Below are 17964 nucleotides of genomic sequence, written 5' to 3'. Positions count from 1 at the left end.
AGTTCATCGGAGATGACTTTTCGTATAGAAAAGTTCATCGGAGATGACTTTTCGTATAGAAAAGTTCATCGGAGATGACTTTTCGTATAGAAAAGTTCATCGGAGATGACTTTTCGTATAGAAAAGTTCATCGGAGATGACTTTTCCTATAGAAAAGTTCATCGGAGATGACTTTTCCTATAGAAAAGTTCATCGAAGATGACTTTTCCTATAGAAAAGTTCATCGGAAATGAATTTTTCCACAGAAAAGTTCATCGGAGATGACTTTTCCTATAGAATAGTTCATCGGAGATGACTTTTCGGATAGAAAAGTTCATCGGAGATCTCTTTTTTTATAGAAAAGTTTATTGGAGATGACCTTGTCTCATGACTTTTCCTACTAGAAATTTCATCGGAGATGACTTTTCGTATAGAAAAGTTCATCCGATAGTTTTATTAAATTAATATACTGTTTTGAAAATAAGTAAACCTAACGTAGTCATACATTTGTTTAAATTTCTTTTTTTTTTCTTCAATTTCAGCTGCCAATATTATTTAAAAAGTCATCCATGGGTACCAGCGTATCAGGGTGTTATAACGTTTTTTGTGTTGGCCAATTTTACATTGGCAACATTTATGGATCCAGGTGTAATACCAAAAGGTAAGAACGAACATCTTTAAACTCAATTCAACAGATTAAAATAAAATCCTTCCACCTGCTCTTCATTACAGCATCCCCTGATGAAGATCGAGAAGAGGAATTCCGAGCGCCTCTTTATAAAAATGCTGAAATCAATGGCATAACGGTGAAAATGAAATGGTGTGTCACCTGTAAATTTTATCGACCACCAAGATGCTCACATTGTTCCGTATGCAATCATTGTATAGAGGTAAGTTGGTATAGATGAAAAGCATTCACTGCAACCGTAAATACAGTTGACTCCAGGCAGATGTAGTTATTTTAATGAGATATTTGTCAGTCTTTTTCAAGAATTCAGGGATGGAGGAATTCTTTCCTCCGCCTACTTCTTTCCCAGGAACATAAAAAATGTTCATGAACTACATAATTCCAGGCTTGACCTAGAAAGTTTCGAACTTATTTCAAATATGTCACACCTAACTTTTCTCATCCCCACGGTATTTTTACTTTTCCTTCCTTGTCGCCTTATTGACCTTATATCGCCAACTTTTTGCATTTACATGGAGTCGACTATATTTGACTGCATCTGTTTGTGTTTTTGTACATAATTAAGAAAGTTGTACATCTCTCATCTTACCCTGTTTTCATTACGATTCTATTTCCGTTACAGACATTCGATCATCATTGTCCTTGGGTGAATAATTGCATTGGACGACGTAATTATAGATTTTTCTTTTTCTTTTTGGTTTCATTATCGATACACATGTTAAGCATATTCTCCTTATGCTTATTTTATGTATTAAAAATTATGCCAAATATAAGGCATACAGCACCAATAGTATCGTAAGTATTGAAGTTTTTTTTCGGCATTACTACAAAAATAATATTTGAAAATAACACTTGGTCATAATTGAAACCCTACACCACTACCGATTGTGATTATTAATTAATTTATTATTTCCCGGTTTCCAACTAATGGTCAGGTAAGAAAACTGAAGAAAAATGGAGCCTTCAGGTTTCTATTGAACAAAGATTCCAATTTTTTGGTTTTCAGGATGGTGGTCAGGATGTAAAATTCGCTCTGGAAGCTTAAATATAAAAAAGAGGAAAACCCAGGACACGTTTGGATGTTCTCGGTTTGTCACTTCCACCAAACTTAAACTTCGATGATATGCAATAGATGTCGAAAATTGGGTGCATCTCGCTTGAGCCTGGTTTTTATAACCCATACATGGAGTGTATGCGGGTAGCAGTCAGGTGTAGAACTGCCGTGGTAGAGTTGGCAAACATTTACATTCCGCCGATTAATAGCTGTACTTCAGGAGGCCCTACATTAGCTCAGATACATCCCATTATTAACCCGATTTTGGAATGTCACAACCGACCGGTCTTAGCGGACTTTAATGCTCATTATGAGCTGTTGCATTCGGCCATATGTAATGACCAGATTGATAAATCTACGTTTTGCACTGTGAATAAGGACGCCCTACCAGAATAAACTACATAACCATCGTGACCTCATCTTGACAACCCGTCGTATCTCTTGGGTCAGACCATCTCTTTCATTAATCATGGGAAAGCTAATTGACAGAGTTCCAGAGAGTTCACTAACCACCGCTTCAGAGATTTGTCCAACCCATTTTATGTTCGGCTAGCAGAAAAGAACGTTCCGAGGCATCATCACTGCTGCAGCCGCTCGCCATATACCTGCTGGTTCTATACGCAAAGTGAGCTAAATTTCCTTGGAAATGACGTGATGAGATGAGCGGAACAACTGCTTATCTCATCCGAAGTGTTGCAGCATTGCAGGCGGAATAAGTCAATTGTGGGCAACGGTTAAGCCACTATCGAACCCAAGGAAGAAGGATCTCAATCACGTTTGGCGAATTTACGCTAACTGATCCAAAGGGAGCTTCTCAAATCATTCCAATTGACAATTTGTCGAGCACCCCAGGAGTAATTGGGCGAAGAGAACAGTACTACGTTATATTAGATCTCTGCCTGCCGAGGATGTACCACCACAATTTGCAATGCATGATGTTGCAAATGCCATTAGGAACGCTAAATCGTCCAAAAGTGTTGGGTCCTTAAGGGACCTAGCCATCCACATCCAAAGTGCCATGACGGAACCTCCACGGGAGTTGAGAGACTCACCAAAGTTCTTAAACTGATTAGAAACCAGATTAGTCCCGCTACTGAAACCAGACAAATGTGTCAGGAAAGGTGAATCATACAGACCGATTATGCCTTTATTGCCCATAGCAATGACTTTTAAGATGACAGTTCCCTATCATCGACATGGGTTCCCTAAGCAGCACAGCACGACAACAGCGCCATCTCCACACATGTTAGTCGAGGACTCAATCAGGATAAGCCAGGTGATAGAACATTGATGGTGATGCTTGAATTATCAAAAACCTTTGATACTGTCAGGCAATCCACACTGTTTGAGAACATTGAGCAGACAACCCTCATATCAAATGTGACACGTTGGATAATCAATTATATGTGTGGACGCCAGTCGTACGTGGAATTCTGGAACAAGAAGTCTAAACCCAGTAGAATGAAACAGAGGAGTTTCCCAAGGTGCGGTGATATCTCCGAAAGTTCACCGGAGATGACTTTTCCCATACAAAAGTTAACCGGAGATGACTTTCCCAATAAAAAAGTTCACCGGAGATGACTTTTCCCATACAAAAGTTCACCGGAGATGACTTTTCCCATACAAAAGTTCACCGGAGATGACTTTCCCAATAAAAAAGTTCACCGGAGATGACTTTTCCCATACAAAAGTTCACCGGAGATGAATTTGCCAATACAAAAGTTCACCGGAGATGACTTTTCCCATACAAAAGTTGACCGGAGATGACTTTCCCAATACAAAAGTTCACCGGAGATGTCTTTTCCAATACAAAAGTTCACCGGAGATGACTTTTCCCATACAAAAGTTCACCGGAGATGACTTTTCCAATATGAAAGTTCAACGGAGATGACTTTGCCAATACAAAAGTTCACCGGAGATGACTTTGCCAATACAAAAGTTCACCGGAGATGACTTTTCAAATACAAAAGTTCACCGGAGATGACTTTGCCAATACAAAAGTTCACCGGAGATGACTTTTCCCATACAAAAGTTCTACCTCTCCTGTATTTCGCTCTCTCCAGACGGCATCGAGATCGTAATGTATGCGGATGATTGCACGATCCTGGTGTCATGTGCCTTCGCTGATGACATCTGTGAAAGACTATTACTAATTAACCGATCTTACCACCTTTTTCTACGCGAGGAATATGCAGATATCCGCCACTAAATCTACGGCCGCTCTTTTCACTACATGGACGACGCAGGTGGGAAGAGAGTTGAATGTCGTGGTCGACGGTAGCAGAATTCCGACCACAAACTGCCCCAAAATTCTGGGGGTCACATTCGATACTACATTCACGTCGCCCGCGCATGCCGCAGCTATTTGCGAAAAACCGAAATGTTGAAACAAGGTCCTCAAGTTTGGTCCGTGAGTTTATGTGATATGCAATGTAATAATATTCAAATTTGTCCGAATGCCGACCTGAGAACAGCAACAGGGTGCCTCCTTATGTCTTCTGTGGACCATCTAGACCCGGAGGCAACACAATGAGATGCTTTCGTTGAAGTACATGCTTGGGTGTTACCGTGAGAGCCTTCCCAATCAGGCTCGACACACCCAGGCACATCAAGAAGGATGTTCACGTTCTATAGAGCGAGGTCCAGCGATACAGGAGAGAACCCCTAGATCAACAAGCATATCAAGCCGGTTTGAACAGCATTTACACGGGCGTAGTTGCTAAGGTCATCAGCAACTATCAACTCATCTATTGCAGCTAAGGATCATCATCTTCCACGACAGACCAGAGTAGTGTTGGCTCAATTACGGTCGGGATGGTGCTGCCATCTGAATTCCTATAGGGCAAGGATCCATGACCCGTGCAAAAAATCTGCCCAGCATTCGGCACGGGCCCGCACGGCTCATTGCACCTTTTAAACTGCCCTGCCAAACCTACTCAATTAACTCCGATTGCTTTGTGGTTACAACCCATCGAAGCAGCCAAATTCATACATCTGGAAATAGAGCCAGAGCCAAATTAAGTAGGAAACGAATCTGCAATCATATCACATGATGTTACAACAACCAGGTAGATTTTCCTCGTACGCAATTGTAGCCACACCCCATACAGCCACTGCAAACCCAGTGTACATAAGTTTGTGTTGACCTATGTATTGGGAGCACCACATACAGGAAAGCTCCAGATTCTTTTGGTTAAGTCTAGATCGAAACAAACCAGACCATGTGCTCGGTTTGTCACAATCGCATCCATCACACAGAAACCTCGTTAAGATGCAATAGATGCTAGGGGGCTCCGGAATTGTGTGCTTGCAAGATATTGTGGTGTCGTCAGAATATGAGGCGTAGCACCTGACGCACCATTTTGCTTTACCAATCCCTAATAACATATCTATCTCGCTGTTAAATTGCAATGAACTTCGACATATTGAAAGTCGGGAGAACACCAGGTAACCTCAAAAATATTTGGCTTAAATGTCGTTTAGACGCACCTCTCGGATCGGGCTGAAATTTTTACAGTAGATAGCCCCTGGACCCTGAATACAACGATATATAAAGTTTCGGGGGGAAGTCCATGATTCCCCGAGATATGGGTCTTGAAATGTCCGAAATTTCGTACTTTAACACCATTAGGTTGTTTATGGGCACCTCTCGGATCGGTCTGAAATTATTACCATAGGTAGCACTAGGGACCCTGGACTCAACGATATATAGCTTTCCGGGGGGAAGTGCCTACTTCCCGAGATATGGGCCTTGAAATTTCCGAAATTTCGTACTTTAACACCATTAGGTTGTTTATGGGCACATCTCGGATCGGAAATTTTTACAATAGATAGACCTTCGCAGCCTGAATACAACGATATATAGCTTTCCGGGGGGAAGTCCATACGCCCCGAGATATGGATCTTGACAGTTTACAATTCTAACGTGGGCAATATGGGTATCGTTTTAATGCTTATGGAGAGTACTTTTGTGCACGCGACCTATTCTTACACCTTTTTATAGGCGAATGTATTAAATTCTTGGCCGAAGACGGCTACTTAGGAAACTTTCAATTTAAAAGAAAGTTTTCATCGCGTAGCCCACTTTTGCTCCCGCCCATAGGAGAAAGTATTAAACCCCGGCCAAAGGCCGGCTACTTAAGAACACTTAGAATTTAAAAGAAATTTTTGATCTCGTAGCCCCCTTTTGCTCCTGTCCATAGGAGAAAGACTTAAATCCACGGCCGATGGCCGGCTACTTAAGAACACTTACAATTTAAAAGAAAGTTTTGAACGCTTAGCCCCCCTTTTGCTCCTGTCCATACTAGAAATGCCTAAATCCCCGACCGAAGGCCGGCTACATAGGAACATTTGCAATTTAAAAGAAAGTTTTGATCGCGTAACCATTATTAATTATTGGCAGCATTGCAAAGTACTCTTTGTGAGCTTTAAAACGAGTCCCATTTTGCATAGGTTTTAGAAATAATGGTGATAAAAGTAAAAAAGTCAAGACCCATATCTCGGGAAGTATGGGCTTCCCTCTGGAAAGCTATGTATATATCGTTGTGTTCAGGGTCCCAAGGGCTACCTATGGTACAAATTTCATTCATTTCATTTCATTTACACAACCTAATGGCGTTAAACTTCGGAATTTCGGAAATGTCAAGACCCATATCTCGTGAAATATGGGCTTAGGTTAGGTTTGGGGATGTGCAGCCACTAACTTGTGACTCGGAGACCTTCCGGTCCATTGTGATCATCCAGTAGAAAAAAAGAGGAAAATGCTGTAAAGAAAATAGGAGATGGAAAAGAGAGGATAGGGGAAGAAATAAAAACAGGAAGTTATTAAAAAAGTAAAGAACGAATAAATTACAAGAAAGTTTAAGAGTGGAGGAATAGTTTTAGAGAAGAAAAAAAGTTTTATTTTGATGGTAGGCAGAATATTTGAAACATAATTTACGAGTTCAGGTTCCGCTGTCCCAGCCACTTCAGATTTTTGATGATGTTGTAGATCACAGCAGGTTCCACAGTTGAGTAGAAAGTTAGACACGGTGGAAAGTGAACACCTACGAGCCAGGGCTGGACAACGACACAGGATGTGCTCTAACTCCTCCTCATCCTCACAGAGTCTGCAGTAGTCAGTAACATCCTCATCCCATTTGATCGTAAGGGCCCTGATATAGCAGTGTCCAGTAATGACTCCCGTCGTTACTCTAACTTCAGCTTTACTCAAGTTCAACAGGGAGTTCGTTCTTTTGACTGACGGAGACGGCCATATGGATCTTGCCACAATGCACCTAGGTTCATTATGCCACAATTCACTGGCTCTTTCGTCAGAGAACCTTTTCAATTTTTTGGAAGAAATGACAAATGGGTGGTTTGATAGAGTCAGCGATAGCTAGATCTGTAGACTACGATCCTCGTCTAGCTAATTCATCTGCTCTTTCATTACCCAGATAGTCGCGGTGTCCTGGTACCCAGCATAGCCGGAAGCCGTTAGTTTGCGTTCCCAAAGCTGATCTACACTTAAGGAGGACATCGGATTTGATGTTGCTGCATTTGATGGCTTTAAGAGCCGCTTGACTATCCACAAAGATAGTCACCGGTTCAAAGATTACGGCATCCAAACTTTTTATCAATTCCGTTGCCTTCCAAATCGCGAAGATTTCAGCCTGGAAGACACACAGTTGCCAGCCTGTAGGTGTACCCAAGAGATAGCCTTTCACAGTAGACGCCAGCCCCGGTACCTTCCTCCATCTTGGAACCGTCTGTATAAAAAGCCAGACCGTCCAGAGGGGGGTTACTGCGGTTCCAGTCGTCTCTACTAGGTATAACGACGTCTATATCGTCAAATCTCAGGACTGGTTATATATAGTCGCTCAGTTTTCCGCGTTGGTTCATATTTATACCTGATTCGTTCAGGATACATCCATGCCCATAGGCATAACCACGCCAGAGATCCTGTTCATGCAGCCGTAGGGCACTACGAGTTGCCTGACACTTAATGCTGAGATTCAGTGGTTTTAAGTTCAGCATTGCGTTCAGAGCAGCCTGTGGTGTGCTCCAGACATGAGAATCGCGGCAGCTCTTTGCACCTTGTCAAGCCTACTGGATGTCGATTTTTGGCGCAGTGAGTGCCAATAAACAAGAGAACCATAGGATAAGATGGGTCTAACCACGGTGTTATACAACCAGTGTATAATCGATGGGTTTAGACCCCAACTTTTCCCAATAGAATGCTTACATGAATAAAGTGCAGTCAATCCTCTCTTCGCCCTTTCCTCAGCATTCCTGTTCCATCGCAATTGACAGTCCAAGATTGTGCCAAGGTACTTTGCCTCGGGCGAGAGCTGAAGCTGCACTCCATCCAGTGTTGGTGGTACAAATACGCCGAGCTTACGCTTTCTCGTAAACATTACCAGTTCTGTCTTGGTTGGGTTTACTCCAAGGTCATTGGCCTTAGCCCAGCGCGATAGCGTCGATAATGCCCCTTGCATAAGCTCCGAAATGGTTGACGGAAACTTACCGGAAATCAGTAGTACAACGTCGTCCGCATAGGCAACAACTTGTATACCTTGATTGTCCAGATCAGTCAAAATATTGTTTATAACAAGTAGCCACAGTAACGGAGAGAGCACCCCTCCTTGGGTTGGGCTTCCCCCCGTTGGAATCAGGGCCCCAAGGGCTACCTATGGTAAAAAGTTCAAACTGATCCGAGAGGTGCCCCTAAACAACACTTATTCCAAATATTTGCATCTTAAAGCGTTGTGATGCTTTCATCGGTAATGTGACACATAACAAAGGATTTAGATAATTAGCGTTCCCATTGGACCAGTCTGATTAATACCGAACTATCTCTCTTGATCTAAACTCATTGTGGTGGTGTAGGGTCATTATGATCTATATAAACTATTCTTGTACTCTTTTTTGATATTATTTTGTATTTTTGTTATACAAATTATTTATTTCAATAATTGTCTATTTTTATTTTTCTTCCATCAACAACAACACAACTCTCTTTGTAGTATGGTATTAATGGGTATTGTAACAATATTAGCCATACCCATATTTGGTTTGACCGGTTTTCATATGGTACTGGTCTCTAGAGGTCGCACCACAAATGAACAGGTGACAGGTAAATTCAAAGGTGGCTATAATCCATTTTCAAGAGGTTGTTGGCATAATTGCTGCTACACTCAATTCGGTCCACAATATCCAAGGTATGTACAATCGAACGAACAAACAAACGGCCTTAATTGGTTGTAATATAATTTGATTATATAACACACTATAAATAAATCCTTTTTCTTTCTTTTTTTCCATTCTATGTTAACTTTATTATCCTCAACAACCAATGGAACAAACAAAATCCGTTTACACATTGAAACTGTTAAATTGTTTTAATAAACACTTCCTGTTATTATCGGCATCGTCATCATCATGAACACCATCATCCTTGTTACTGCTCCTGAATAAATGGTTGTTTGGTCAATATGGTCTCACATATATGTTCGTTCTTCATGTTCTCTTGTGTGATGGATGGGAATAGTCTTCTTAAACCCGATAAATATGCTGCACGTCGTTCTCATAAAGAAAATCAAGCCATTAGCACGATAACCACTGAACGTGATGCTAACAATCAACAAAATTCGGCCGGCAGTATTCGTGGCAAACCCGGTGCCGGCGGCGGTGGCAACAATGGTGGCACGGGTGGTGGTGCTGGCGGTATGCCATCGGCCAATAATCAACATTCACCACATGGAATGCCTCGCAATTATTACGATAGGGACCAGCGTCATACACAGGTAAAGACTTATACGGACCAGGGCAATGGTTTTAATCAGCGGTCGGGCAGCACAACGCTTTATAGTAAGGTGGGTAAATTGTGTAATTTTAACAACTACAACTATTACTATTACACAAAACATTTGTAATCAATTAAATTTGAAAACGAAAATGTTTTGGTATTTGTTTGTTTCTTTCTCTGTTTGTTCTTTGTTGTTATGTTGTTTATTAGTATTATTATTATTGCTGTTTGTTGTTGTCGTTGTTCTATCTACAACTGTTACTATCTACTCCTACTTATTAGTTTTATGATTACTTCTTTTTAGTACAACGTTTTCTATTATTTTTTTTTTTTAATTTATTTCTTTAGAATTTTTATTTGTAACCTTTAATTATATTTTAAATTTTAATTTTTTAGTTTGATGTGTGTTTTTCACTTTCTATATTTATAAGCCTTGGTATTATTTAGATTTTTTATTTTTTATTTATTTTCTATTTTCTTTGCCTTATATGAAATAGGATTTAATGCTCCGTTTTTCGTCTGACTGAATAGCAGTTCTGCTTATCATCCTTACTTCTTCTCAATATCTACAGTATCATGCTAATATGTATATTACAGATGAGATTAAATCTTGATTCTTCTGAGTTCAAACGGGTTGTCAGTATGATGAAGTTGGGTTGGGAGTGAATGATCGCAGTCGACAGATATCGACATCTTTCCATCCATTTTAGCAGGTTTAATTAGGCAAAAGTGGCACATGATGCAATGGAAAGTTTCCCCTTGCGCTTCACAGTTGGTTGCACACAAGTACCAACGAGTTGTGGAGCTTATTTCTTTGGTAACAGCTACACCAAAAGCGTTCTCTAACTTCTAAAACATATGCCATAATAAACAATGGTGTCCATTATAAAAATAAAATTTGGTTTAGTTTGTTTAGTTAGATATTTGAGACAAATTTAAAACGGATAATGGGAATTATGTTTGATACGAAGGAGAGAGTATTATCATGTATCTACCAAGTAGGCGGTGTTTTTTTGTATGACACAAGGGACACCTGCAAAATGGATGTTCGACAATCTCTATATCTCTTGCATCTTTACATAACCTTACTTACTTACTTAGCTGGCCCATTACAGAACATTTGTTCCATAGGCCGAACTAAGAAAAAATCTCCATTTCTCTCTATTTGTTGCTTCGCACTCTGGAATACCACGCCTTTTCATCTCTTCATCCACTTGTTTGCGCCATCTATTCCTTGACCTGCCAATTCTGCGTGCACCGCCAAGTGGGGTCCGTATTTATACGCCTTTTTAGCGGGTTCATCTTCGCTCATTCTTATGATATGGCCTAGCCAACGCAATCGCTGCATCTCGATACGTTTAACAATATTGATGTCGTTGTATAGCAGATACAGCTCGTGGTTCACCGTCAACGCAAATCGGACCGTAGATCTTTCGAAGAATTTTCCTCACAAACACAGCAAGGACTGCCTTATCTGCTTGCGCAAGTACCCAGGCTTCGGAAACATACATCAGCAGGGGTAGTATCAGTGTTTTGTAATGCGTTATTTTTGTTTGACGAGTCGTGGCTTTGTTTTTAAAGTGCTTACTTAAGCCAAAGTAGCATCTGTTGGCCAATGCAATTCTTCTTTTTATTTCACAACTGATGTCGTGTGTTGTGTTTACGGCGGTGCCGAGGTATACGAAGTCTTTTACTACCTCAAAATTATAGGAACCAACTTCAACAGTTGGTCCGATCTCAATGGACGCAATGCGCGGCGACACCATCAGCTTGGTTTTCTCGCCGTTTACCGCCAGACCCACTTTAGCAGATTCTCCTTCGACCTTCTTAAAGGTATCGGTTACTTCTTTTACTGATCGTCCCATGATGTCTATATCATCAGCATAAGCAAGTAACATGTGGCTATTGGTGTAGATTGTGCCACTTCTTTTGACGTTTGCCTCTCGTATAACCTTTTCTAGCAGGATGTTGAAAAGATCACACGAAAGGCTGTCTCCTTGCCTGAAACCTCGTTTTGTATAAAACTCTTCGAAGAGGTTCTTTCCTATTTTAACTGAAGATCTTGTGTCAGTTAGAGTCATTTTACAAAGCCGAATGAGCTTTGCGGGGATACCAAATTCAGACATTGCTTGGAATACCTTTGAACGTAGTGGGCTGTCGAAGGCTGCTTTATAATCGACAAAAAGGTGGTAGGTGTCGATCTGCATCTCTTGGGTCTTCTCCAGGATTTGACGCAGGGTAAATATCTAGTCAACGGTGGACTTACCAGGTCTAAAGCCGCATTGGTATGGTCCAATTATTTCGTTGACCATTGACTTTAGTCGTTTGCACAATATCCCTGACACTATCTTGTAGGCGATAGGGAGAAGACTTATGCCCCCTATAGTTGGAGCATAAAGTCTTATCTCCTTTCTTATGGACAGGACACATGATGCTCAGGTTCCAATCGTAGGGTACGCGTTCTTCCTGCCAGATGGAGCTAACTAGCTGATGCATACACCTCATCAGCCTGTCGCCTCCGTTTTTAAACAGCTCGGCTGGTAGGCCATCAGCTCCTGCTGCCTTATTATTCTTCAGCCGGTTTATTACTGTCTTTACCTCATCTTGGCTGGGTGGTATACATTCAATACCATCTTCTGGGATTGGATCTGTGGTATCTTCGTCGACCTCGCTAGTATTGGATACCAACAGTTTGGAGAAATGTTCCTTCCATATCCTGAGCACGCTATCTGTATCTTTTACCAGATTACCTTGCTGGTCTCTACAGGAGGATGTGCCTGTACCAAAGCCATCTGGTTGATGTTTCACTCTTTGCTAGAATTTTCGGACTTCATTCTGGCTCCTGTACATCTCGATTTTTTTACACTCCCGCTTTTCCACCTCTCTCTTTTTCCTGCGGAAAATACGTTTCTCCTCTCTCCTTTCCCCCGATACCTCTCTCGTGCGCTACGCGTTGCTACTGATTGTAAAGTAGCCCTATATGCCGCATTTTTCTCTTCGGCTCGACACTTCTGGTCATACCATGGATTCCTTGGTGGAGGTCTCTGGTATCCAAGTATGGATTTTGCAGCTGTTTGCATGGAGTGGGCAATGTTTTGCCATTGTCCTGATATGTTATCGGGACGAGGAGTGCTTTGATTAAGCAGTTGGGCCAATTGAGTGGAATATGCTGTGGCTATCTGCTGTGTTTGCAGCTTACCGATGTCCAACTTCCGTGTTGTGTCTGTTCGCACTTTGCTTGCTAAGTTTAATCTGGTACGTACCTTTGCTGCAACAAGGTAGTGGTCCGAGTCTATTGTTTGCACCTCGGAACGAGCGCACATCCAACACGCTCAATGAATGTCTTCCATCTATCACAACGTGATCAATTTGATTTCTTGTTTTCTGATCTGGAGACAGCCAGGTGCCCTTATGAATGTCGAGATGTTGAAATCTGGTACTGCTAACTACCATGTTTCTTGTAGCTGCAAAGTCTATCAGTCTCATACCATTGTCAGATGTTTCACTGTGGAGACTGAATTTCCCGACTGTTGCGCCAAAGATATTCTCCTTTCCAATTTTGGCATTAAAAAGCATAGTATAATTTTAATGTCATGGGCAGGACAACGGTCATATGTTTCTTCTAAGCGCTCATAAAATATATCTTTGGTCAGTTCGTCCTTGTCTTCAGTGGGAGCATGAGCGCAAAGCTGATGTTGAGGAATTTTGCTTTTATTCGAATTTCAGCGAGTCTTTCATTCACTGGGGTGAAGCCGGAGACCAGGTGTTTTAACCTCCGACGAACTACAAATCCGCAAACAAAATCATGCTTTATGCCATGGCAGCTATAATACAGTGCGTCACCTTTAGGTGTTGTTGTAACGCCTTTCCCATTCCATCGTATTTCCTGTATGGCAGTAATGTCGGCCTTGTACTTTTCAAGTACATCTGCCAATGCGTAAACTGCACCTTCTCTAAAAAGAGTGCGAACATTCCAGGTGCAGATTCGCAGATCATGGTCCTTAAAACGTTTGCGGGGTTCGTCAACATTAGAGGGGTTTTTTTCTTTTTTTTTTTCATAGTAGGCTGTTTTTTCTGGGGGAGGGTTACTAACCCGACGCCCAAACCCAAGTTTTTAACGTTCTTATGGGTGAACGCGCGGCACATGTTCGATCACTACCTTTAACGGGTGTTAAAGGCAGTTCCCCAGGTGAAACCACGGGGAGGTCAGTGTCCAATTGAGATGAAAGAGGGACCAAGATAAATCCTGGGCTTTGCCATGTTAAAGCCGGTCAGGACCGTTCCTTGGTATCTTCCATCCCCTACGTCACCCACAACATCATTCTCCTACAGGAAGATATCTAATGTAACGTAGTACTCTTGTCTTCGCCCTATCACTCAAGGAGTGGTTGCAAATTGTCGATTGAAATAACTTGCTCACCTCTTCGGATCAGTCAGCGTAATGTCGCCAAACGTGACTGAGGTCTTATCATTCTTCTTTTAAGGGTTCTAGAGTGACTTAACCGTTGCCCAAAATTCACTTATTCCGGCTCCAATGTTGCAACTCTTCAGATGATCTAGGCACTTATTCCGCTTGTGTCCCTGAAAATTTCTTCTGCTCACCAACGTTCGTGTATCGTTTTCTGGACCTGGTCCTTCTGTATCCAGATTCAAAAATTCTACAACCTAGACTGGTTGCGTCTAAGAATCGCTGGACAAATGAGTCGGTTTACCTAGGAAGATAACCAGATGCTGCGTACTTTGCAGTTCCAGTCCACATGCAGAAATGTGTTGTTGTTGTAACAGGATGGCTGCAACCGTATGTTTTTTCCCTGTAGATGGAATGTAAAGTCTCGATTAGAGGGTGTTTTAGGTGTGGAGTGTAAAATCTCGATTATATGGTGTTTAAGGTGTGGAGTGGGTGTGTATTGGGATATTGGTGTAGGTGAGGGGCGTGAGTGTGTGGATTTATGTGGTTATGTTGGTGTGTATGTGTGATGCAGGAATGTGTTGGATATCTTGCTGTCGATTCAGGACCAATACTAAATGAGACGGCTGCACCGTTCAGATATTAATTGGGCTAAAAGCACTCATGTTGTATGCCTAGGCAGCTGGCGTTATTTATTTAAGTGGATCATCCTCCTTTGTTTGAACCAGTGGTTCTTTTAAAAAACTATCAAGAGAATTCACATTTAAAGTTGGAGTCCTCCTAAAATTGTTAAAAATTACCCGAATTTTTGGTGGATTGGTATGGATGGGTGTACAAAAAAAAAATCGTGCAAAAATCGTGTTTTATTTTTTCGCCATGTCTTCTGAAAAATTATACTTTTATTTTTGACAGTGGGTCCTCCAAAGATCATTAGAATCATTATAACCGAGTAACTCTGATAAAAGCAAATTTCTTTTTGACAAAATCAGAACTGAATTATTATTCAAGCTCCACATTATTAACCTTAATCACTGTTACAGACCCACAAATGTTTTAATGTGTCCATACTCTCGCTTTTGTTTTTGCTTATTTTAGAGTCTGCATATAAATAATTATGGGAATATTCATCTCTTTATTTACTCTTGGTTTTTCTGTTGTTGTTGATTGTTGTTGTTTTTTTTTCATTTAATGACTAGTGGTTTTAAGTACACTTTATTATACTATCCATGTTTTTTTTTAGAGTTAGTCTCTTCTAATATCCTGCTTTAAATGAAAATTCTACAAGCAACAACAAAAAACGATTTAAAAAGCATACAATGTATTTTTCATTAGTCTGTTTTTTGCTAAGTGCTCCTCGGTGTTTAGTTATAACGAGCTTTTGTTGTTGATGGTGTTGCTGTTGCAATTTCTATATATTTTTAACAAAGTGGTTATTATTGCTGCTAGTGCTTCTTCATCGTTTGCTACTATAGAGATGATATTGTGGAGTTATATTAGCTTGTGGCATTTTAGACAAAAAAGGGAAACTCCACACAATCACAATAAGTTTTCACTTTGATAAATTTATTTGTCTAAGAGGGGGTATTTTTGTGCGTTGCACAACTGAGATGTAAGAGTTTTAATTAGTTGCAATTTGTATATAATTTGTACAAAATAAAAATGATTCAAGTAGTTGTCATGCAATGAAAAGAGGGGGAGGAGGAATTTTAAATTATCTTTCAATTTTAAATTATCCCATTTTTCAACCCAATCTAATTAAAAAACAAGCGAGCAAAGGCTGTAGTCGGAGCGGGACCGACTATGTAATACCCTAAACCACTACCCCTGTACGTAAGCTTTTCCCTCGTAAACATTCCTTTTAGGGAGATACTAAAGTTTTCACCTATCTGGCTTTTATACCAAATGACTTAAGGCGAACTGAACAAAAAAAATGCATTTTCTGCCATTGACGGACTTTCCTTTTGAAATACGCCTACTAGAAGCGGAGATATTCGCATATGAATAAAACTTTGAATTTTTGTCCACATAAGTTTTTTGCCCATTCCGACCCCTGAATATTATTCGACCATCACCAAAATCAATAGGCTTCTTCCTCTATGGGACCCCCATTAACCCTCAAATGTATTACCGACTATTGCGATATCTCCGTTTTTTGACCACCTACGCCAACCTACTTTGCATCATTGTAAAGATAGCCTACTTTACATCGTTATAAAACTGATATTTTCTACTTTCATTGTCAGATTTTGCTTTTGGTATACCCCTTATACTTACTTACTTACCTGGCCCATTACAGAACATTTGTTCCATAGGCCGAACTACGATAAGATCCCCATTTCTCTGTCTATTGCTTCTTTTTCTGGAATACCGCGCCTTGTCATCTCTTCATCCACTTGTTTGCACCATCTATTCTTCTTTGGCCTGCCAATTCTGCGTGCACCGCCAAGCGGTTCATATTTATACGCCTTTTTAGCGGGTTCATAATCGCTCATTCTTATGATATGGCCTAGCCAACGCAATCGTTGCATCTAAATACGTTTAACTATATTGATCTCGTTGTATAGCAGATACAGCTCGTGGTTCATGCGACGTCGATATTCACCGTCAACGCAGATTGGACCGTAGATCTTTCGAAGAATTTTTCTCTCAAACACACCAAGCACTGCCATGTCTGCTTGCGCAAATACCCAGGCTACGGAAGCATACATCAGCATGGGTAGTATCAGTGTTTTGTAATGCGTTTTTTTTGTTTGACGAGATGTGCCTTTGTTTTTAAATTGCTTGCTTAAACCAAAGTAGCATCTGTTGGCCAATACAATTCTTCTTTTTATTTCACAACTGATGTCGTTTATTGTGTTTACGGAGGTGCCGAGGTAGACGAAGTCTTTAACTACCTCAAAATTATAGCAATCAACTTCCACAGTTGGTCCGAGCTCAATGGATGCATTGCGCGTCGACGCCATCAACTTGGTATTCTCGCCGTTTACCGCCAGACCCACTTTAGCAGATACTCCTTCGAGCTTCATAAAGGTATCAGTTACTTCTTTTACTGATCGGCCCATGATGTCTATATCATCAGCATAAGCAAGTAACATGTGACTATTGGTGTAGATTGTGCCACTTCCTTTGACGTCTACCTCTCGTATAACCCTTTCCAGCAGGATGTTGAAGAGATCACACGAAAGGCTGTCTCCTTGTCTGAAACCTCTTTTGGTACTAAACTCTTCGGAGAGGTTCTTTCCTATTTTAACTGAGGGCCTCGTGTCAGTTAAAGTCATTTTACAAAGCCGGATGAGCTTTGCGGGTATACCAAATTCAGACATGGCTTGGAATACCTTTGAACGCAGCGGGCAGTCGAAGGCTGGTATGTATGCGTCTATGGTCAGTCGTATTGTACCCCTTAAACATTACAGACGTGTTTCTTCTCAAATTATAAATTCATTACTAAACCCAATAACAAATTAGAAAAGTACAGCTATTCTTGCCTTGTGTCTTGAATTAACACTTACAAGAATAAAATAGTTAAAACAACAACATTAAGAGACAGTGCGACGACGATGCTGTTGCCTCTCAGAGGCATAATAAAATGAGTAAAAAGGCAAAACCTAATGGCTCTCCCCAGGGAGCAGTGAGTCAAAACTTTTATCTGCCTCTCCAAACTGTAGATGATGATGATATTGAAGATGTCAACGCTAATGATGATGTACAAATCGATAATTCGATTAAAGTAAAGATACCCCCCATTACCATACTAAAATGCAAAACAGAACAAATACATGAGTTGTGCAGAATACTCAAAATAAATGATTACTCAATCAAAAAGATTTCAATTGGATTGAAACTTTTTTTGACCAATGGTACAGATGTTGATCCAGTCTTAAAGGCGCTTAAGGACAATCTTAGCGTAGAGTTTTTCACATATACCGCAAAGCATGAAAAACCTTACAAGGCCATTCTTTTAGGTTTGGATAAAATGGACCCAATGATATTAAAAAAGAGCTCATTAATATGGGATTAAAATGCATAGACGTAAAATTGGTGACTAAAAA

General features: G+C 40.7%; 1 protein-coding gene across 32 annotated transcripts in view; it reads left to right on the top strand.

Moving 5' to 3' along the window:
* Zdhhc8 (zinc finger DHHC-type containing 8) overlaps nucleotides 1-17964 on the top strand; it is a 296396-nt gene that overhangs the window by 226990 nt on the left and 51442 nt on the right. For 20 of the 32 annotated variants that reach the window (XR_012411645.1, XR_012411652.1, XR_012411647.1 and 17 more), the window contains exons 3-7: nucleotides 522-640; nucleotides 712-869; nucleotides 1290-1462; nucleotides 8726-8920; nucleotides 9250-9574. Coding sequence is in view for 19 of the 32 variants with exons in the window: in XM_073975889.1 (XP_073831990.1) it covers nucleotides 522-640; nucleotides 712-869; nucleotides 1290-1462; nucleotides 8726-8920; nucleotides 9250-9574 (970 nt within the window). In the remaining 13 variants the exon portion in view is untranslated. The remainder of the gene's footprint in view (nucleotides 1-521; nucleotides 641-711; nucleotides 870-1289; nucleotides 1463-8725; nucleotides 8921-9249; nucleotides 9575-17964) is intronic. The other 12 variants (XR_012411655.1, XR_012411657.1, XR_012411656.1 and 9 more) reach the window with 1 other exon arrangement.

Source organism: Musca autumnalis, unplaced genomic scaffold (genome assembly GCF_047663935.1).
Source record: "Musca autumnalis isolate F117 unplaced genomic scaffold, ASM4766393v1 scaffold_3, whole genome shotgun sequence".
Taxonomy (NCBI): domain Eukaryota; kingdom Metazoa; phylum Arthropoda; class Insecta; order Diptera; family Muscidae; genus Musca; species Musca autumnalis.
Note: the sequence above shows the minus strand (reverse complement) of the source record. Positions and strands in the feature narration are given on the sequence as shown.